Source organism: Atractosteus spatula (genome assembly GCF_055471065.1).
Source record: "Atractosteus spatula isolate fAtrSpa1 chromosome 10 unlocalized genomic scaffold, fAtrSpa1.hap1 SUPER_10_unloc_2, whole genome shotgun sequence".
Classification (NCBI taxonomy): domain Eukaryota; kingdom Metazoa; phylum Chordata; class Actinopteri; order Semionotiformes; family Lepisosteidae; genus Atractosteus; species Atractosteus spatula.
Genome location: NW_028296622.1, coordinates 2427821 through 2449946, shown reverse-complemented (window position 1 = coordinate 2449946; position 22126 = coordinate 2427821). Strand labels below are relative to the sequence as shown.

General features: G+C 50.8%; 1 protein-coding gene across 2 annotated transcripts; it reads left to right on the top strand.

Annotated features, from left to right (window-relative positions):
- The first annotated feature begins 8209 nt into the window (after positions 1 to 8209).
- On the top strand, positions 8210 to 13938 carry LOC148812645 (uncharacterized). 2 transcript variants are annotated; one of them, XM_088908504.1, is made up of 6 exons: positions 8292 to 8307; positions 9694 to 9740; positions 10343 to 10669; positions 10828 to 10887; positions 12372 to 12428; positions 12830 to 13938. In XM_088908504.1, the coding sequence occupies exons 1-6, from the start codon at positions 8300 to 8302 to the stop codon at positions 13114 to 13116; spliced, it is 786 nt and encodes a 261-aa protein (XP_088764630.1). In that variant the 5' UTR covers positions 8292 to 8299; the 3' UTR covers positions 13117 to 13938. The 2 variants fall into 2 exon arrangements, with proteins under 2 accessions (XP_088764631.1, XP_088764630.1); XM_088908505.1 differs by lacking the exon at positions 9694 to 9740 and having other exon boundaries at positions 8210 to 8307.
- The last annotated feature ends 8188 nt before the right edge of the window (positions 13939 to 22126 follow it).

The following is a 22126-nucleotide window of genomic DNA, read 5'->3' as shown; positions in this document are numbered from 1 at the left end:
TCACCCCCAGAGTGTAGACAGACAGGAGCCCAGAGTCAGAGGAAGGGCTGGAGTCTGGATGGGCAGGAGACTCTCTCCGACAGTTCCAGCAGGAGGAGACGGCCCTGTCACCCCCAGAGTGTAGACAGACAGGAGCCCAGAGTCAGAGGAAGGGCTGGAGTCTGGATGGGCAGGAGACTCTCTCTGATAGCTCCAGCAGGAGGAGACGGCCCTGTCACCCCCAGAGTGTAGAAAGAAAAAGTACACCAAAGGAAACAAAAAGGAAAAGGAAAATAGAAGCAGCATCAGGAGAAGCCAAGAACTCAGCCACCAACACGAGAAACACCTGGTAAGCCCTGTTCTTTCTTCTCCTTTCTTGAAGAGGCCTCTAAAAAATTGAACTGCTCTGCTAGATAAAAGTTTAAAAAGTCTTTAGAAAAAGTTACCTTAAAGTTTAAATTAAACAAAATACCACTTGGGCCCACTACACTCAAAAGGCCAAAGTTGAAGAACCTGTCCCCAAGCAACAGGGGGCTGATTGTATTCAAAACGCCCGAGCCAGGCCGCCTGTTTGCTCTTCTCACCTGGGCCCATTGTATTTAAAAGAGGAAGATGAGTACAGAGCAGAACACAGCCCCACTGGAGCAGCCCTGCCCCCTCAGCACAGTACTCCAGTACCCTGAGGACACGAAAACCGTTAAGACCAGGAAACAGTACAAAGACTCCTGGATGAAAGAAAACCCAGAGACCCTCATTGCTGACTACTGCCAGGCAGGAGAAAAACACATAAAAACCAACCTGCTCTTTTCTACTGAGCATCCGAATGCCTGGCACACAGCTGTGTGTAAGAATTATACAAACACCACCAGAAGGGGCATCAGCAAAGGCAGGCAAATCTCCATAGGGGGCGACAGCGAGGTAGAAGACACTGTCCTGACCGTCAACGCCTACCACAATGGTACAGTGATGATACAGGGCAGTGAGGCCGCTCTGGAGCTTTTCGAGGAAAAGTTCACAGACCTTAAAACACAGGCCGACCTGGAGAAACCTCCCCCAGAAACAGGAGAAAGACCCAGCAGCCTGATGCCCACAGCACCGGAGAGTTCAGCTCCACCTGACTCGGAGCCCACAAACACAGCCTCAGCCACAGAACAGCCCAGCAAGAGTGTAGCCCTCGGCAACACGGAAACACACCACCCGGACACACACAGCCCACACCAACCCCCCTGTGACCACAGCACAGCGCGCCTCCTGAGAGAGAAACTCTCTGCTCTGGAGCTGGACTTCACTGAGTTCAAGGAGCTGATGCTGGGGAGACTCACAGAGGGGCAGACAGCACAACAGCTAAGAGACGAGGTTAACAAACACAGGAACGAATGTAAAACCTCCAACAAACAGCTCAGGGCACAGATGGAGGAGCTGCTGCAGGACAACAGGAAGCTGCAGTCGGAAGTAGCAGAGCTGAGAGAGGAGCTGCAGCTCGCGGAGAGGACAAGCAAGACTCTCAAAGACCAGCTGAGGAAACTCACTACTTCCCACTGCAGCCCGGACTGCAACAGAACAGCCCTGAGACCCAGAACACACAACACACAACACCCACCCCCAACCCGCAAAGACACACCCACCTCCACACAACCTGACACCCCTACAACCCCCACCACCAACTCCCACTTACCCAGTACCCCCACCGTAGCAAACACCACACCCACTGCACCCCCCGGCACCCCAAATCCCCTCATAACTCCACTGCCCAAAAGCACATCCACCTTGCCGAACACTCAGGGTGACCCACACACACACCCGGCCCCACCCAACTCCTCCACCTCACACACTGCACCCCCCCAAGCAGCCGCCCGCCCGGCAGCACAGCGCCCCTCCAGCAGACTGGACACCAGAGGCAGACGCATGGAAGTAGCCCTTCTCATCGACTCCAACGGGAGGTACATCGATGAGCACAGGCTCTTCCCGGGATTACAAACAGCAAAGCTCTGGTGTCCGACGACAGAGAAGGCCCTGCAGCTGCTGTCCAGGTCGGTACTGGGAGCCCCTCAGCACATCATCATCCACACCGGCACCAACGACCTGAGGACCCAGAGGGAGCAGGTGGCCCAGTCCATCAGGAGAGTGGCAGAGAGGGCCATACAGGAGTTCCCTCGCGCCCGAATTGTCATCTCCACCCTGCTGCCGAGACGGGACGAGCAGCACCACACCATCCAGAGAATCAACGCCGAGATCTCACGGTGCTGCGCCCTGCTCCCAAACGTCTACCTGGCCCATCACTCCACCCTTGGACCACAGCACCTACACGACCATAAACACCTCAAAAAACAGACCATTGGACTCTTCACAAAAACTCTGAAAGACACCACACTGGGCAGACACCCGAACAGCACCCCAGAGAGAAACAGGAGGACTACCAGAGGAACGCCCCAGCACCCACACCCCCAACCCAGACCAGCTCAACCCACAAAGAACAGAACCAGCACCACCCTACAGCCCTCCAACCCAGACCAACGACCTAACAGGACCAGAACCAGCGCCCCACCCCATGCCCCTCACCCAGACCAGCAGCTGAACCGGACCAGAACCACAACCCCTCCCCACCCAGCACAACAGCAGAGCCGGACCGAGCCCCTCCTGCACAGCTACGCCGCAGCCCTGGCCAGACCAGCAGTCCCGAGCGGTTTGGAGCTGGGAGAAATCCAGCAGCTCCTGAACCTCATCTGCACCCGGCTTATGAGCTGAACTTCCACCACCCACAGCGACAGACAAAAACCCAGCACAATACTTGTTTCTGTCGATGATGTAAATGTCCGACACAAATTTGATACAGTTCCAGAAAACAATAACAACTTGCAAAGATAATTCACACGATAACAATGAGATCTCTAAAGATAAGTATGTGGAACATTCAGGGTCTGGGCTCGTCAGCATTTGGGCTGAAGAGCACTGATCCTGAATTTATCAAGGATGTAAAGGAGACAGACATCATGATCCTACAGGAGACATGGTGTCGGGGAGACTTGGCTACCCACTGTCCCCCAGGCTACAAGGAGATCATGGTGCCCTCTGTCAAAAAACCCCAAATCACCCGGGGCAGAGACTCTGGGGGGATCATTGTGTGGTACAGAGCGGAGCTCAGTCACTCCATACAATTAGTAAAGAAAGAAGAGTCACGAGTTTGGCTTAAAATCAAAAGAAATACCATCTGTACAGAAAACGAGGTTTTCCTGTGTGCTGTCTACATCCCGCCCTCAGAATCCCCCTACTACAGTGAGGGAATTCTCCCCAGCCTCCACACGGAGATCGGTCACTTCCAGGGCCAGGGAAACGTGCTGCTCTGTGGTGACCTCAACGCACGAACAGGCACACTGGCAGACTTCACCAGCACACAGGGAAACACTCACATATTCGGACAATCCCCTCTGTACCACACACCGGTCACCTCCCACAGGTGCAGCCATGACACCACGGTCAACAGCACCGGGCGCGAGCTGCTGCAGCTCTGTCAAGGGCTGGGCCTGTACATCGTCAACGGCAGGACTAGAGGGGACTCTCTAGGCAGGTTCACCTACAGCTCAGCTCTGGGCAGCAGTGTGGTGGACTACGCCATCACCGACCTGGACCCCTCCTGTATCAGTGCCTTCACTGTCAGGCCACAAACTCCCCTCTCCGACCACAGCCAGATCACACTCTACATGAAGAGAGCACACCAGCACAGAGACACACTGACACAGCCCAGCCAGCTGTATGACCTCAACCAGGCGTACAGATGGGACACAGACAGCCTGGACAGATACCAAACTGCACTGGGCCATGACGAAATTCAGACACTGATGGACACATTCCTAAACACTCCGTATCAAACCAACAAATTAGGCATCAACTTGGCCACACAAAAACTAAATCACCTATTCCACAAACTAGCATCAAAATCTAAGCTAAAAACAACTAAATCAAAAAACTACCAAAAAACAAAAGCCAAAGAAAAGTGGTTTGATACGGAGTGCAAAAACATCAGAAATGCACTACGAAAAGTCTCAAATGAAAAACACAGACAACCACACAACACAGATCTGCGACTCAGGTACTGTGACATGGTAAAACTTGACAAACACACGCTGAAAAAGAAAAGAAACACATACATAGACAAACAACTTGCAGAAATTGAGGAGTCACTAAATCAGAACTGTTTCTGGGAGAAGTGGAACAACTTAAACAAATCAAAACCAGAAGAATTGGCCATCCAAAATGGAACAATCTGGCAAACATACTTTGAAAATCTCTATGAAAAGCTCCCAAATACAAATCAATCAGACCAAAACACCATTTATGAAAAACTCAAAATTTTGGAATTGGCTATCAAAGACAACCAAAACCCCTTAGACTCCCCAATCACTGAGCAGGAGCTACTGGACAAACTCCAGGCCCTCAGACCACGCAAAGCCTGTGGCCATGATGGTGTCATAAATGAGATGCTGAGACACAGCAGCCCAAAGTTGCAACAAGCCCTGCTCAAACTCCTCAATCTCATCATGACAGCTGGATGTTTCCCCGAGGCCTGGAGCCAAGGACTGATCATGCCCATCTATAAGAGTGGAGATAGACTCGATCCCAACAACTACCGGGGCATCTGTGTGAACAGTAACCTGGGGAAGGTATTCTGCAGTATCCTGAACACACGAATACTGGCCTTCCTTACCGAACACAATGTCCTGAGCAAGAGTCGGATTGGCTTCTTGCCAGATCACCGCACATCTGATCACATTTACACCCTGCACACACTGATAGACAAACACGTCCACCAAAAACACAAAGGAAAAAGTTTTGCCTGCTTTGTCGATTTCAAAAAAGCATTTGACTCGATTTGGCAAGAGAGATTGTTTTATAAACTACTCCAAAGTGGCATAGGGGGCAAAGTGTACGACATCATTGAATCAATGTATTCAGAGAGCAAATGTGCAGTGAAAATTGGAAACAAAAGGACTAAATTCTTCACCCAAGGCCGCGGGGTGAGACAGGGCTGCAGCCTGAGCCCAACACTGTTCAATATCTATATCAACGAATTAGCAGGAATGTTGGAACAGTCTGCAGCTCCTGGTCTCACACTACACGACACAGAAATCAAGTTCCTGCTCTACGCAGATGACCTGGTCCTGCTGTCGCCCACAGAACAGGGGCTTTCAAAATTAAATTAGCATGCAAACCTGTGAACTAGAAAGATAACTAAGATATCCATCCATTTATAATGGTAGCGAAGTGGTTAGCATTGCTATCTTGCAGCACTGGGGTCCTAGGTTCAATTCCTGCCATCCTGTGTGTGTGGGGTTTGCATGTTCTCTCTGGGTTACATGGTTTTTCTCCATATGTGTGATATGACTCCCTCTCGCACTCCAAAACATACTGGTAAGTCAATTGGTTTATGGGAAAACTGGCCCTGGTGTGTGTGTTTGTGTCTGTCTGTCCTGTGATGGACTGACGCCATGTCCAGGGTGTATTCTGCCTTGTGTCAGTTGCTTACTGGGATAGGCTCCAAATCCTCTGTACTGGATAAAAAGATTAGAAATGGAAGTAAAGGCACTGTGTGGATGGAACTATACACAGTGTTAGAAACCCATTATGAAATGGCAGCATCTCACTGAGAATAAAACATTTTATACTGCTGGCTTAAGGAAACAGCCTTTCCACCTCTCTTGCACATCAGTATCCATACCTAGTTATTTAAACAAATTGCCTCTAATTATAAACATCTTAATATGCTGGCTCTGTGGATCCGCATCAGCTATGTTTGCCCATTCCTTCAATTCATGTGCATCCAACACACAGTTCAATGCCAGCAACTACACAAAATCTAAAATACAATCCTCATTTCAGTATCTATGTAAACATACAGTCTGTTAACTTCATCATCTTCATCAAAAGTATGCCTAACCCCATTAGGAAGTGTTCTTGTTATAAGTGTATTCCTCAGCTTTCCCAAAATTATCTTCTTCTTACCAACATCTCTAGTCTTTTATCCTGCAATAACTCAGCCAACACTTAAATCCCCAAAAGCTGCTTGTGTTAATTTCTTTAAATCACAAATATCATGTGTAAATACTGGCCATGTAATACTCTGCATTGTGGAATAATCGTTTATTTTAAGGGGAACTAGAGAAATCAAGAAAGGCTTTTTTTTTCTAGAATTAATAAATGCACATCCTGTTCACTGGGGAAATTAAATCCACACTGAGCAATCTTCAATATGTTCAGAATATGACAGCGAGAATCCTATCAGGGATGCATTACACCTGCTTTCAAGTCCTTGCACTGGTTACCTATCGGGTTTCGAGTCAACTTCAAAATCCTCATCCTCATTCAGTACCTACAGTATATGGCTTATTATCTGTCTACTCCCCACCTTTGTCCGTCTGACTCTGGTCTTCTAGCTGTCCTCAAGAACATCTACATTCTGTGGGTGACAGGGTCTTCTCTAGCTGCACCCCAGAGCTCTCAATTTGTATCCCCAGTGATATCAGTCACGTACCCTGAGTGCATTTAAATCTAACCTCAGAACCTTTCTCAGAACTTAGTGTCTGTATCTGCTTCATTTTCTAATTTTGGTAGCACCTCGAACTGCTTGTCTTTCTTATATGATTTACTTTGAAATCTGTGGTCCTTTTATCTGTTTTTACATCTACTGTATTGCTTTGAGATGCCACTTTTAAAGGTGATATATAAAATAAAAGTTTTTTATTATTGTTATAGAGAAACATGATCAGATTTTCCCTGGTTCAGAAAAAAAAGATCTAAAGTATACTTGTTTGTCACTCTTCTCGTTCCCTTTGCTAAATGACTTTTCATACTAATCTGATCAATCTAACTGCCTGTTTTCTGTGCTTTCTCTGTCCTGCTAGATTTGCAATTATTCTGAAAATTTTCTTCTTGAAATAACTCATTTCTAAATACCTTTTTTCACTGTTAACATCTTGCAGCAACTCTGCGACAAAATATACACTTAGCACAGTTCATCCTGCTACCAACATTGAATAAAAAAATCTTAAGATTTCTATATTTATGTCTTTATTTAGTGGTTTCATTAGTGACAAAGGCTAAACTTTCTTGGAAAAATGTCTTTTATGTGTTGTGGAAAAAACTGACTTGCTTCAACAAAATATGTTTACAAATCCTTTCACCTGGCAATCTACCTGAATGTCCAACTATCTGAGAAGTCCTCCATGAAACCATGGTTGCTATTAATTCATTTAGGGCTCACTGACAGAATTGCTGTTTTTTATGCATGCTAATTTTCTGATTCCTCACTCTGTTTCATGTTTATAGATAAGACTTTATTGATCGCGAAGGGAAATTGATGTTCATGTACATGATGAACATGTTTGCATGTTCTTTTGTAACATACACCTTTTTGTGATTTTTTTGTATATCTAAGCAAGTGTTCCTGCATCCCTCTTCTGCACTTTATTCATGTTTTTTTTTCTGTTTGCTTATTTCAAAGTAACACCTGCTCCATTTCTAAAACTTTTTGCTCATGTGCATTTTTGTATTTTTTACACCTCTAGCACGTTAACGTCCTGAATTTTCATTGGCCTTCATTTGTAGAATGAATTTGAGTTTTAGCCTTAAAAAGCTTCAGTTTTCACTATCTTTTGTTTCTTGTCCTACAACTGTTATTATTGATCTCCGAATTATTGTACTTGACATGACTTCATTCAGCCTTTCCTGAACGTCTATGACAGGCAGAGAGAGGGCTGTTTCTGGTGCGATCTTGTGCAGCTGACATTTCACTGTTTTAAACGAACAAGAAATTAGATTGCTCATAAATCACTTCTTCTCTATAAACACAGCGTGATTGCCCTCGAAAATCCTCTTTTTCTTGTTCGTTTTAGAGACCTTGATCGAAACTGATTTTAGATGTCAGAAAGGATTTATTTTCTCTGTATTTCCTACATTGCTTTGTCGAGATTTTAACTTTATATTTAGGCTCAGATTTCAATTATAAATCGTACAGTAATTGAGAGCAGTAAATACTGATGTTTTGCTCCCTCTGACCACAAAAATATGTATGTTTTGTAGCTGGGATGAACTTTATTTCGTACGCGTGGCTACTGCGATTCGGACACGGAACAGTTAAAGATGGCGGCGAATCACGGACCCAGAGGGGAGGGGCGTCTTCTCGCCTCCATAAGTAAAATTCCAGATAGGACTGGATTAAGCGACACACCCGGTCGTGTAACTGACAGTTTGAGGTAGCCTATCGTGTACATTTCGCTTTGTTGCTGGTAGGTTAAACTTTTCCCAGTGTCGCCGACTCAGCGCGCCCATGAAACGGTGAGTGGAGCCGCGCCGGGTTTCAAACCGCCAAGGCCGAGACCGTGGGGTTGAACTCTTTACCCTTTCGGGGTGATTTTCGGGTACCCGGACCGGCGGTGCTGTAGCCGGAAAGTGAATCGGCAACTTTTGGGAGCTGAGCCGCCTGCCTCTTGTCCTTTATTATTATTATTATTATTATTATTATTATTATTATTATTTGACGCAGGGTAGAGGTGCTCAGCTCACCCCGTCAGTCGACACACCCCGCGGGGAGTTATTTATCGGTATGAGGCCTTTGTGGCGGACAGACCACTCGGGGAGTTAGCCGGGAGTGTTTTAAAGATGCTGTCTAGGCCCAGGAGCAGCTGCAGCTGGAGGGTACGGGGTGTCTTAGCTGCTTGAAGAAGGGAGGGTGAGACACTCTTAAGAACTGCTCAGAGGCCTACTGTAGGAGGAATGGAAAATCACTGCTTCGCCTGTCCTTGAAGTGTTGCATCAGCTTCAAAAAGATCTGAAACAGGGGCTCCGTTTGCCCGACTCGTCGCCGTCTTTAACCGTGTCCGGATCGCACTAGCCACGCGTACGAAATGAAGTTCATGCCGGCTACAATACATATATGTTTTTGTGGTCAGAGGGAGCAAAACATCAGTTTGTACTGCTAGTAATTAGTGTACGATTTAGAGTTGAAATCTGAACCTAAATATATAGTTAAAATTGCGACAGATAAAGCGATGTCGGAAATGCGCGCACAGAAATGCAGAGAACATACTGTAAATCCGTTCTGACAAATAAGGTCAGTTTCGATCAAGGTCTCCAAAACGAACAAGAAAAAGAGGATTTTCGGAGGGCCATCACGCTGTGTTTATAGAGAAGAAGTGATTTATGAGCAAGAAACAGCCCTCTCTCTGCCTGTCACAGACGTTCAGGGAAGGCTGAATGAAGTCATGTCGAGTACAGTAATGCGGTGATCAATAATAACAGTTGTAGGACAAGAAACAAAAGAAAGTGAAAACTGAAGCTTTTTAAGGCTAAAACTCAAATTCATTCTACAAATGAAGGCCAGTGAAAATTCAGGACGTTAAAGGTGTAAAAAATAGAAAACGGCACATGAGCAAAACGCTTTAGAAGTGGAGCAGGTGTGACTTTGAAATAAGCCATGCCTATATATAGTGCAGAAGAGGGATGCAGGAACACCTGCTCAGATATAGGAAAAACCACAGAAAGGCGTGTGGTACAGAAGAACATGCAGACGTGCTCATCGCGTACATGAACACGGACAGCAATTTCCCTTCGCCATCAATAACTTTGACTTCGGCGTTTGACCAGAAAACCGCAGGAAAGTGACGCGTTTCTTATGCTTGACATTGTCTGATTTCCTGGGGTACCCCCCCTCTTCCCGCGCAGATCCCTTGGACTCGCCGCCTGGAGCCTCTTGATCTGGTTGGCCACAGGTGAGACTGGCACTGTTAACCGAGTATGGGGGGGCGGGGGGCTTTGCCCTGAACAGAACACAGCACCCACCTCTGAGCTGGTGGTGGCATCCTTGCCGAGTGGAATATAACTCACCTGTTCATTGATCTCTCTTACTTACTCTTAACTGGGCAGCAGCCCTGTCACCCTGCAGCTCCCAGCTGGCCGCCCCACTGGAGCCCAGCAGGGGGAGTCTGGCCAGTGCCTGGAGGGGAGACTCCTGGGAGAGGTGTGAGTGGGGCCAGCAGGGGGCGCTCTCACCCTGTGGTGTGTGGGGGTCCTGATGCCCCAGTATAGTAACGGGGACACTGGACTGTAAACAGGCGCCGTCCTGCGGATGAGATGTCAAACCGAGGTCCTGACTCTCTGTGGTCATTAACAATCCCAGGGTGTCTCTCAGAAGAGTAGGGGTGTCACCCCAGGGGAGACAGCTGGGACGCATCTATGCCACACTCGAACCTGGAAGTTGAAAGTTTCTTTCTTTTGAATCACCTCTGTTGTACGCAGACGAGCCTGTGGTTTGTAGCTTTCTGCTTCCCTTGCTGAGGAGAGGGTCACAGTGGGCTTCTCCTCTGGTCCGCAGTGTCCTCAGAGAACGTCGAGGTCCGGGTGCCGGTCGGTTCGGACGCCCGTCTGCACTGCGCGCCAGGGCGCCACGTCTCCGGGGACGACATGGAGTTCGTCTGGGAGACGAAGGAACGGAGCGTCATCCAGTTCAGGAGGGGACAAGCGCAGCTCGGCCAGGGTTTCGAAAACCGGGTGACGTTCCGGCCGGACAGTCTCGAGACCAGCGAATTCTCGATCACCATCCGGCGGATCGAGGAGTCTGACGAAGGGGTGTATTCCTGCTACTGGAGACAGGGGGACGGCGAGCCGCAGTTTGCGTGCAGCGTCTTCGTGCAGGTGACAGGTACGCCCCCCCTCATTCTGGTCTGGAAGCGAACTCTCCTCTCCTCGGGCGAGTTCTCAGAAAGAAAACGGGACTGGTTTGGTAAATCGGTCTGGAGTTCTGCAGAGCGAGGCCCGAAGCTCTTTTCTTCAGCAGTGCTCTGAAATTGTGTCTTCCAGCTCCGGAGGGGGAGGTGGACAGCTCAGCGCGTGACCCAGTCTTCCCTGATCGAGGGCCAGGTATCGGATTTCGTCTGTGGTTCATGTGGATTATTACTTTAATTCAATAAATAGGGGGCAGAGTGACACCACTGGGAGCCTGGGGTGCTGTGTGTGTGGAGTCTGCATGCTCTGCCCCTGTTCTCATGGGTCTGGTTTCCTGGGGTGCTGTCTGTGTGGAGTGTGCATGCTCTGCCCCTGTTCTCATGGGTCTGGTTCCTGGGGTGCTGTCTGTGTGGAGTGTGCATGCTCTGCCCTGTTCTCATGGGTCTGGTGTCCTGGGGTGCTGTCCGTGTGGAGTCTGCATGCTCTGCCCCTGTTCTCATGGGTCTGGTTTCCTGGGGTGCTGTCTGTGTGGAGTCTGCATGCTCTGCCTGTGTTCTCATGGGTCTGGTTTCCTGGGGTGCGGTCTGTGTGGAGTGTGCATGCTCTGCCCCTGTTCTCATGGGTCTGGTTCCTGGGGTGCTGTCTGTGTGGAGTCTGCATGCTCTGCCCCTGTTCTCATGGGTCTGGTTTCCTGGGGTGCTGTCTGTGTGGAGTGTGCATGCTCTGCCTGTGTTCTCATGGGTCTGGTGTCCTGGGGTGCTGTCTGTGTGGAGTGTGCATGCTCTGCCCCTGTTCTCATGGGTCTGGTGTCCTGGGGTGCTGTCTGTGTGGAGTGTGCATGCTCTGCCCCTGTTCTCATGGGTCTGGTTTCCTGGGGTGCTGTCTGTGTGGAGTGTGCATGCTCTGCCCCTGTTCTCATGGGTCTGGTTCCTGGGGTGCTGTCTGTGTGGAGTGTGCATGCTCTGCCCCTGTTCTCATGGGTCTGGTTTCCTGGGGTGCTGTCTGTGTGGAGTGTGCATGCTCTGCCCCTGTTCTCATGGGTCTGGTTCCTGGGGTGCTGTCTGTGTGGAGTGTGCATGCTCTGCCCCCTGTTCTCATGGGTCTGGTTTCCTGGGGTGCTGTCTGTGTGGAGTCTGCATGCTCTGCCCCTGTTCTCATGGGTCTGGTGTCCTGGGGTGCTGTCTGTGTGGAGTGTGCATGCTCTGCCTGTGTTCTCATGGGTCTGGTGTCCTGGGGTGCTGTCTGTGTGGAGTCTGCATGCTCTGCCCCCTGTTCTCATGGGTCTGGTTCCTGGGGTGCTGTCTGTGTGGAGTCTGCATGCTCTGCCCCCTGTTCTCATGGGTCTGGTGTCCTGGGGTGCTGTCTGTGTGGAGTGTGCATGCTCTGCCTGTGTTCTCATGGGTCTGGTGTCCTGGGGTGCTGTCTGTGTGGAGTCTGCATGCTCTGCCCCTGTTCTCATGGGTCTGGTTCCTGGGGTGCTGTCTGTGTGGAGTTTGCATGCTCCCTGACACAGCTCCTTTATAAACATGCTCACTGCTGTCCTGCTGCTATGCTCACTGGGCACTGTCTGACTGGACAGGGTGATGTGTCCTCTGTCCAGCTCTCAGCTGGGTGTTGCAGATCATCTCTGTGAGCTCACGTGTGTATTACACAGCACAGTAATGTTTTGTGTCGTTCAGTTTCAGAGGCAGAGAGCTCAACTCCACGCAATCCAACCACCCCCCCTGCAGAAACAGGTACTGCTGATAGCAGAGTATCCCGCAACTCACCGGCTCCCAATCCGGACCCCGGATCACCCACCTCCGGGTCTTTGTCCCAGCCCTGAGCCGGGTCTGATCCGTGTTCAGCTCTTGGACGTGACGGAGCTCGTCCGTCCACTGGGACTGCTCCACTCGCGCAGAATCGCCAGTGTCAGAGCAGAGCAGAAAAAAAAACATTAAATATTCAAATCGAGCAGGTGGTTAGTTCGCTCTCCGGGGGTTGGAGTGAAAACCAGGAGAGGCGGCAGGACCAGTGTGTCAGTTGATAAAATCTTTCTCTGAGGACATCACTACATCAGAACAAGACCTGTAAACAGCAGAGGGCTTCTTATTTATCTTCCAGAAAGCAAACCCTAATTCTGTCCTTTTCTCCCTAGGTGTGGGAAACGGAGAAAACCACCGGATCATTCTTGCAGTTGCTGCTACAGCAGTAGCTACGCTGGTGCTCGCTCTTGTGTTCGTGGTGCTGATGAAGAAGAAGATGATCCCAATGCTGAAGGAACTGAAACAGCAGAGAGGACTTACAGGCGTGACAGTTGTATCCCATGAAGATTTAAGTGCCATTAAAAAGAATCTGCTCTCCAACGGACACCTCCCTTCGTCTGGGCCTGCAGAGCTCTCCAGTGGACACCTCACTGCTACCAAAGACACCCTCCTGTCGTGACTGTGTGCTGAGGCTCTGTCCCCTGTCCAGCTCCAGACTCTCAGCTGTCCAGCTCCTCTAGACTGGTCACTCTGTGTGACGGTCAGCTCCCTGCTGTCCTCTGTCCAGCTCCAGACTCTCAGCTCTCCACTGGACACTACAGCTCCTCTAGACTGGTCAGTCTGTGTGGTGGACAGCTCCCTGCTGTCCCCTGTCCTCTGCTCCAGAGTGGACACTCATAACTCCCAGCTGTCTCTCGGGGCGCAGGCTGCATCGCCATCAGAGCCCTGCCGCCCGCCCCAGGGCATGCTGAGACTGCGGCCCCCTGACCGAGGAGGAGGAGGAGGGGGTAAGACAGCGGGGGGCCGGAGAGAGCGTGCGGGTTCGGCCCGCCAGCTGGAACTCGTCCGGATCGCGTCGTTCAGGTAACGCAGAGGACCTAGCGAGGCCACACTCTGAGTAACATCACCTGCTGGGAGGCTAGATCTGGTCTCCTTACTGAGGATAATGTTATCCAGCACAGCGTCCTCGCTAGGTCCTCTCGATCACTTGTGCAGCTCGATCCAAAGGAGGTTTTTGACTTTTTTTTCCGATTTTCACTTTGGGGGCTGTCGTAAATAATAATAATAATAATAATAATAATGTTCTCATCTAGTTCAGGCGAGGAGCTGCGTCAGCAGGCTTAGGCTGCTAAGGAACAGGTAACAGGTTTATTCCCGGGTGGAAGGAGAAGGGAGAAAACACAGCGTCTGGTCCGTGGAGCCTTCATCAGGCGTGAGGCAGACAGGGCAGACAGCAAAGGCGATGTAGCGGGAGAACGAGCTGGGAGAGAGTGAAAAACGGGGGAGCGTTTGGGGCGTTTGGGGGGGCAATGCGGAGCATAATACACGCGCGCTGAGCGCCACTTCAGCCTTTTTTCAGTAGATATTGGCCACTGGACTCCGGGGCTGCCGGACCCAGCGCTCTCCTTCAAGCACAGGATATTGTCGAGGCGAAAGGAAAGCCGTTGAGGACGGCGCGACGAGCCGGGGGATTTCCCAGTGAACCGGTCGCTCGACGAGTGACCGGTCCTTCCCAGCGAGGAGCTCGCCCACCGGCCCACGCCTTTCATCCTCTCGGGTGCCTGCTGTTGCGCACTCTGCTGCTGCTGCTGTTCTCGGTCGGTATGTTTCGGGTGCTTGCGGGAATGTCTTTGTATAGGAGCGCGCGTGTAACTAAGCCCAAAAAAAAGCATTTCTCTGCACTTGTGCCCACTGCGCCAAAACACGAGTTCGTGCACCAGGGGCTGTTCCTGTTTCTGTCACAAACCCCTTTCTACTGCAATCAAAACAGTGAGGTTTGTCCTTCGATATCTGCTGGGGTGGAACAGGATACGGGTATACAAGTGCTTTGTTTTCTAAGGCGTCTGATTTTATGTTGAATAATTGCATTATTACACTTGTGTGTGTATATACAGTATGTAACCAAATAAGCATTTCACTGCACTTGTGCAAATGACAAGAAACTGAACTCTGAACTCTGAACTCTGAACTCTGAACTCTGAACTCTGAACTCTGAACTCTGAACTCTGAACTCTGAACTCTGAACTCTGTGTATTTTAGTTTTATGTTGTTCTGGGAGGTTTTTCCCCTCAGGGAATTGCTGGGATGGACGTTATCCTGTGTGCCGACTTAAACCGCCTTTCCTCTCCCAGGAAGTGTGCGATTAAAGGATCTTCCTTGCGAAGTGGCCCTCTGTGTGCGTTATTTCAGCCCGAGCCCCCGAGCCCCCAAGCGTGCGAGCTCCGGGGGTCAGAGGTCAAGCTGCAGGCTCTCGGTGATCGATCGATTCGGTCTGGGCATGTCTAGGTCACTGTGGGCCACAGCAGGAGTGTTGACGGGATTGATCTTCCTGCTGATCATTAGCATGCAGGGTTGGACTCTTTCCTCCCGAATCGTCGCAGTGGTGCTTTTCTGTAGTAATTAATAAGAATGATAATTAATGATAATTGGTGATAATGATAGGCCCCGCTGGTTTTTGAGTTTGGAACCCTGATAGACAAGTAGGAGTAACCTTTCGGAAAGAGAGGCACACTCAAACACCCGCACAGACGCTATACAGACCATGCAGACTCCACCCAGATGTTGCCCTTGTCGTTGTCTTTATGACGCGCGGTGATCGTCACTCTGCTGATCCACCTGGACTGAACTGGGCTTGAAGTCTGTTTCTCTGAGAACTGCGAGCCACCCCCCGCCCCACCCCATCAAGAGCAACACTTTCAGAGACCTTGACTGGAGAGGAGTCATGCCAACCCCTTTTACACTGTGTTTTTACTGCACTGTCCTGTGTTTATACCCTGATCTCACTGGGCTGTCCTGTGTTTTTACCCTGATCTCACTGGGCTGTACTGCGCTGTCCTGTGTTTTTACCCTGATCTCACTGCGCTGTCCTGTGTTTTTACCCTGATCTCACTGGGCTGTACTGCGCTGTCCTGTGTTTTTACCCTGATCTCACTGGGCTCTACTGCGCTGTCCTGTGTTTTTACCCTGATCTCACTGGGATGTCCTGTGTTTTTACCCTGATCTCACTGGGCTGTCCTGTGTTTTTACTGCAGTACTGGCCTGGCGACTCTTCCTCCTGGGCCGCAGGCAGGTGGGGATCGGGGGCCTCAGCTTGTTACTGACTCAATTTACTCACTCCTCACGCTACTGGCTCTGTCATCCCTTGACGTCTGTCAGGCACTTTGCTCGAGGGGCAGGCGGCAGTGCTGTGCCCTGCAAGAGGGCTCCCTGGCTTTGAACCTGCAACCCCCTTCCCTCCAGTGCACAGCCCGAGAGCTCCTCCTTCGCACGAGACACAGCCGACCCTGCAGCGAAGGAGTGGCAGAACACTCCCCGTCCTCTGTGGTTTCTGATGATCGGCACACACTCCCCCTGAAAGGCCGTTGCGTTCCCAAACCCGCTGTTTCACAATCCCTCACATTCCCACAGGAACCAGATTCCACACATTCTCACTCCTGAACCAATTATCCAACCACGGCCCTGTCCCTTCAGTATTTAAACTCCCCTCACACACCACTCCAGTAGACCTCTCTCTTGTGTGTGTCTCTAAACCTTTTGACTGATCTCTCGGTACCGGACTCCTTCCCTCCCTAATCGACCGAGCCCCTGGATTTCGTCTTGTGGATCGTCCCTGTGCTACTCCGCGTCCTGCGGGATTCATAGTTACACATGAGGATCCTCCTATTCTACCACTGGGGTCCCTGGCAAGTCCAGCCCAGTGAGATCAGGGTAAAAACACAGAAGAGCCCAGTGAGATCAGGGTAAAAACACAGGATAGCGCAGTGAGATCAGGGTAAAAACACAGTACTGTGCAGTAGAGCCCAGTGAGATCAGGGTAAAAACACAGGACAGCCCAGTGAGATCGCCCCTCTATCTCCTAATCTTCTAATCGGGGGATAAACGCGTCATCTGGCAGTCGGGCGACTTCAGGGTGCGCACCTGCGGCGGAGAAGCGCCCGTCAACTCGGAGCCACTTTTTCAATGCATGAAACAGTTCAAGACAAAACCCATCGTCAAGGGGTACACCGCGCGAAATAAAAACAATTTCTGAGAAGGGTTCAAGCAAATTCGAGTCTGCACCGCTTTCACAGTTGAAATAGTCTGCAGATACTGCTTCCCACCCGGTTTCAAGTGCTCAGACTCAGGACGTTCATTACCAGCGAGATTTTAGTGTCGTTTTCGACGGGGCTGAAACGCAACGTGACGTCTTTTTCTCCACAGCAAACACCAGCCTCAGTCTCTCTCTCTCTCTCTCTTTTTTTTAAATATTAAGTTTGCAGCTCGGTCCAGAAAGGGACATGGCCGACATAAACGGGGGAATCGTTTCAGGGCACCAGTTTTTCACACACGGAAAAATAAAACCACAACGTGCTTCCGCTTCCGGCTTCACGACCGCTTGGCGAGGGGAATAAAAAGATCAAATCAATGCGTTCGCGCGTGTCAGACGAGAGGGGCCCCCAGTGTTGTTTCTGCAACAGCAGTACCTGGATCAACTCGGTGTATAGCGCCCTGCAGCTCCCAGCTGGCTGCCCCACTGGAGGCCAGCAGTGTGAGCCTGGCCAGCACCTGGAGGGGAGACTGCTGGGGGAGGTGTGAGTGGGGCCAGCAGGGGGCGCTCTCACCCTGCGCTCTGTGTGGGTCCTGATGCCCCAGTATAGTGACGGGGACACTGGACTGTAAACAGGCGTCGTCCTGCGGATGAGACGTCAAACCGAGGTCCTGATTCTCTGTGGTCATTAACAATCCCAGGGTGTCTCTGGAGAAGAGTAGGGGTGTCACCCTGGTGTCCTGGCCAAATTACCCCCCTGGTCTTTACCCATCATGGCCTCCTAATAACCCCCCTCTCTGAACTGGCTTCATCCCTCTGCTCTCCTCCCCACTAAGAGCTGGTGTGTGGGGAGAGGACTGGAGCATCATCCAGTTGGGGCTGCGCACTGGTGGCGGTAGTGGGATCCCCAGGACCTGTAAAGAGCTGCACACTGGTGGCGGTAGTGGGATCCCCAGGACCTGTAAAGAGCTGCACACTGGTGGTGGTAGTGGGATCCCCAGGAGCTGCACACTGGTGGCGGTAGTGGGATCCCCATGACCTGTAAAGAGCTGCACACTGGTGGTGGTAGTGGGATCCCCAGGACCTGTAAAGAGCTGCACACTGGTGGCGGTAGTGGGATCCCCAGGACCTGTAAAGAGCTGCACACTGGTGGTGGTGGTGGGATCCCCAGGAGCTGCACACTGGTGGTGGTAGTGGGATCCCCAGGACCTGTAAAGAGCTGCACACTGGTGGTGGCAGTGGGATCCCCAGGACCTGTAAAGAGCTGCACACTGGTGGCGGTAGTGGGATCCCCAGGACCTGTAAAGAGCTGCACACTGGTGGTGGTGGTGGGATCCCCAGGAGCTGCACACTGGTGGTGGTGGTGGGATCCCCAGGACCTGTAAAGAGCTGCACACTGGTGGTGGCAGTGGGATCCCCAGGACCTGTAAAGAGCTGCACACTGGTGGCGGTAGTGGGATCCCCATGACCTGTAAAGAGCTGCACACTGGTGGCGGTAGTGGGATCCCCAGGACCTGTAAAGAGCTCCGAGTGGAGTGTCCAGAAAAAGCGCTATATAAGTGTAAGGAGTTATTAATTATTATGATTATTATTTCTTCAGCTGTTTTTCCAAAAGGACGGCAGTGTGACGCGCTCGTTAAGCTCTCTTGGTGAGGACGTGCGATTGTACGACTGCGCCCACAGCTCTTCTGATCAGGGTACGTGATCTTCCTGCTCACACAGAGGCGCAGAAGACACCGATATTAAACACAGAATCCACCGCCCCCCACCCGGGCACACAGAGGACCACAGCTACAGAGCTGTTCCTCTCGCACCGGTAACAGAGCGCCTGAACTGGGCAGACTGGGGTCACTGGGGGCCAGAGTCGCCGTGCACGGTCACAGGATCACCCGAGAGACAAGGCGCTATATCTCGGGAGCGAGACCGGCACAAACGAATGAGGGGGGTCTTCCTCGACTTACTGCTGCAGAGAAACGTCAGAACTCCTGCCCCCCGCCCCACCCCATACCCCAGTAACCCGATCGGAACAGGACAGCGCCAATCGATACCATGTGGTTACCGTGTTCTGATCTGTCGGTGTGGTTTTTCTCAGATACATAGGGGTCGAAATGATTGGCATCCCTAAAGAATATTTAAAGTAAGACCAAACAATGAGGCGTCTGTTACGACACGCTGTGCTTTTCAGCTGGCCTCAGTCTCCAGGAACTGTATTGCTGTCTTTTGCCCGGTTCTGTTTCCCTGGGGGGTCAGTAGGAGGTTGCACGCAGGTCAGATCCCTTTGTTGCCCATCACCTTGGCTGAAACCAAAGAGCTCTCAGCTGAAAAAGAGACAGGTGCTTGTCGACCTACACAGAGCAGGTAACGGATATGAAAACACACAACTTATGGACATTGGTGGCCTCTAGTGCTCACTATCTGTTACTACAGTCAGACACGTGAAGACTTACTTCACACACTCGCACACAAATGTACACAGACACACACAGACTGGAGAGGAGTCAGGGTATCGGCTTCAACAACAGGGCTGGGCAGCTTGTTCCCCCCTCCCGCCCCCCTCTGTGAACAGTAGAGCCTCCTGTCCTGACTGGAGGAGCTCACCCAGCTGTGTCTGGAGAGAAGCCAGGGTATCAGCTTGTTCCCCCCTCCCGCCCCTCCCTGTGTACAGTAGAGCCCCCTGTCCTGACTGGAGGAGCTCACCCAGCTGTGTCTGGAGAGAAGCCAGGGTATCAGCTTGTTCCCCCCTCCTGCCCCTCTCTGTGTACAGTAGAGCCTCCTGTCCTGACTGGAGGAGCTCACCCAGCTGTGTCTGGAGAGAAGCCAGGGTATCAGCTTGTTCCCCCCTCCCGCCCCTCTCTGTGTACAGTAGAGCCTCCTGTCCTGACTGGAGGAGCTCACCCAGCTGTGTCTGGAGAGAAGCCAGGGTATCGGCTTGTTCCCCCCTCCCACCCCTCTCTGTGTACAGTAGAGCCCCCTGTCCTGACTGGAGGAGCTCACCCAGCTGTGTCTGGAGAGAAGCCAGGGTATCAGCTTGTTCCCCCCTCCCACCCCTCTCTGTGTACAGATGTCACGGCCGTGCCTGTCCCCCAGGGTCTGACAGCAGGAAGCGCAGGCAGCCCAGGGCGAAGAGCAGTTTCCCAGCATCGTGGGGCCCCAGGCTGGAGAATGCCGGTCGTTCCTCGCTGTCAGGCGCGGCTGTCTGTGTGGAGTCTGCGTGTTCACAGGGCTTGTGCGCGGTGCTCCGGTTTCCACATCGTTAAGAATGTGTTTGTCTTCTGGGAAAACTGGTGTGTGTGTGTCCTGTGATGGACTGGTGTCCTGTCCAGGGTGTGTGAGTGTGTCCTGTGTGTGTGTCCTGTGATGGACTGGTGTCCTGTCCAGGGTGTGTGTGTGTGTCCTGTGATGGACTGGTGTCCTGTCCACGGTGTGAGTGTGTGTGTCCTGTGATGGACTGGTGTCCTGTCCAGGGTCCGTCTGTGAGTGATCAGAGCGATTGAACAGCGATCAGGGCGATTGAACAAGTCCCCACTAGACTGCATCCCAGAAATCCCTGCGCGCTCCCTGTATCCCGGATTCCCACAAGCTCCGAGCCGCGCGCCTGGCTCAGACGAGCTCTCGGACACCCGGACGGTAACAGGAGGCCGGTCAGACACTCCTGTTCACACCCAGACCCACAAGGCCCCCTCCCCCGCTGACAGCCGCACCCCCCGCGAGCCACGAGCTGCGCTAAAAATAAGTTCTGGGGAAGTGGAAACACGCAGCTCCTGCCCAAAACAAACACACAGAAACCTGCTGGACCGGCCCGCTAGCGCATATACTGTGTGTGTGTGTGTGTGTGTTTATATATATAGTGTCTGGACTCCAGGTGTGTGTGTGTATATATATACAGTGTCTGGACTCCAGGTCTGTGTGTGTGTGTGTATATATATATAAAGTGTCTGGACTCCAGGTGTGTGTGTGTGTGTTAGGGTTAGGGTTAGGGTTATATATATATATACAGTGTCTGGACTCCAAGTGTGTGTGTACAGTGTCTGGACTCCAGGTGTGTGTGTGTGTGTTAGGGTTAGGATTAGGGTTAGGGTTATATATATATATACAGTGTCTGGACTCCAAGTGTGTGTGTACAGTGTCTGGACTCCAGTGTGTGTGTGTGTGTGTATATATATACACACACACACACACCTGGAGTCCAGACACTGTGTGTATATATATACAGTGTCTGGACTCCAGGTGTGTGTGTGTGTGTGTGTGTATATATATACAGTGTCTGGACTCCAGGTGTGTGTGTATATATATATACAGTGTCTGGACTCCAGGTGTGTGTGTGTATATATATATACAGTGTCTGGACTCCAGGTGTGTGTGTGTGTGTATATATATACAGTGTCTGGACTCCAGGTGTGTGTGTATATATATATACAGTGTCTGGACTCCAGGTGTGTGTGTGTGTGTGTGTATATATAGTGTCTGGACTCCAGGTGTGTGTGTGTGTGTGTGTGTGTGTGTGTATACACAGTGTCTGGACTCTAGGGTGTGTGTGTGTGTGTGTGTGTGTGTATATATATATACAGTGTCTGGACTCCAGGTGTGTGTGTGTGTGTGTGTGTGTATATATATATACACACAGTGTCTGGACTCCAGGTGTGTGTGTGTGTATATATATACAGTGTCTGGACTCCAGGTGTGTGTGTGTGTGTGTGTGTGTGTATATATATATACAGTGTCTGTACTCCGTGTGTGTGTGTGTGTGTGTGTATGTATATATATACACAGAGTGTCTGGACTCCAGGTGTGTGTGTGTGTGTATATATACACACAGTGTCTGGACTCCAGGTGTGTGTGTATATATATATACAGTGTCTGGACTCCAGGTGTGTGTGTGTGTATATATATATACAGTGTCTGGACTCCATGTGTGTGTGTGTGTGTGTGTATATATATATACAGTGTCTGGACTCCAGGGGTGTGTGTGTGTACAGTGTCTGGACTCCAGGTGTGTGTGTGTATATATATATACACAGTGTCTGGACTCCAGGTGTGTGTGTGTATATATATATATACAGTGTCTGGACTCCAGGTGTGTGTGTGTATATATATATACAGTATCTGGACTCCAAGTGTGTGTGTGTGTACAGTGTCTGGACTTCAGATATATACAGTGTCTGGACTCCAGGTGTATGTGTGTATAGTATCTGGACTCCAGGTGTGTGTGTGTATATATATATACAGTGTCTGGACTCCAGGTGTGTGTGTGTATAGTGTCTGGACTCCAGGTGTGTGTGTGTGTATATATATATACACACAGTGTCTGGACTCCAGGTGTGTGTGTGTGTGTGTATATATATACAGTGTCTGGACTCCAGGTGTGTGTGTGTGTGTATATATATACACAGAGTGTCTGGACTCCAGGTGTGTGTGTGTGTATATATATATACAGTGTCTGGAC

Excerpts from the sequence above, each read along its gene's own strand:
- LOC148812645 (XM_088908504.1), top strand. Across the intron at positions 9,741-10,342 it reads CTTGATCTGGTTGGCCACAG|TGTCCTCAGAGAACGTCGAG; the intron begins GTGAGACTGGCA and ends TCTGGTCCGCAG. Across the intron at positions 10,670-10,827 it reads CGTCTTCGTGCAGGTGACAG|CTCCGGAGGGGGAGGTGGAC; the intron begins GTACGCCCCCCC and ends TGTGTCTTCCAG.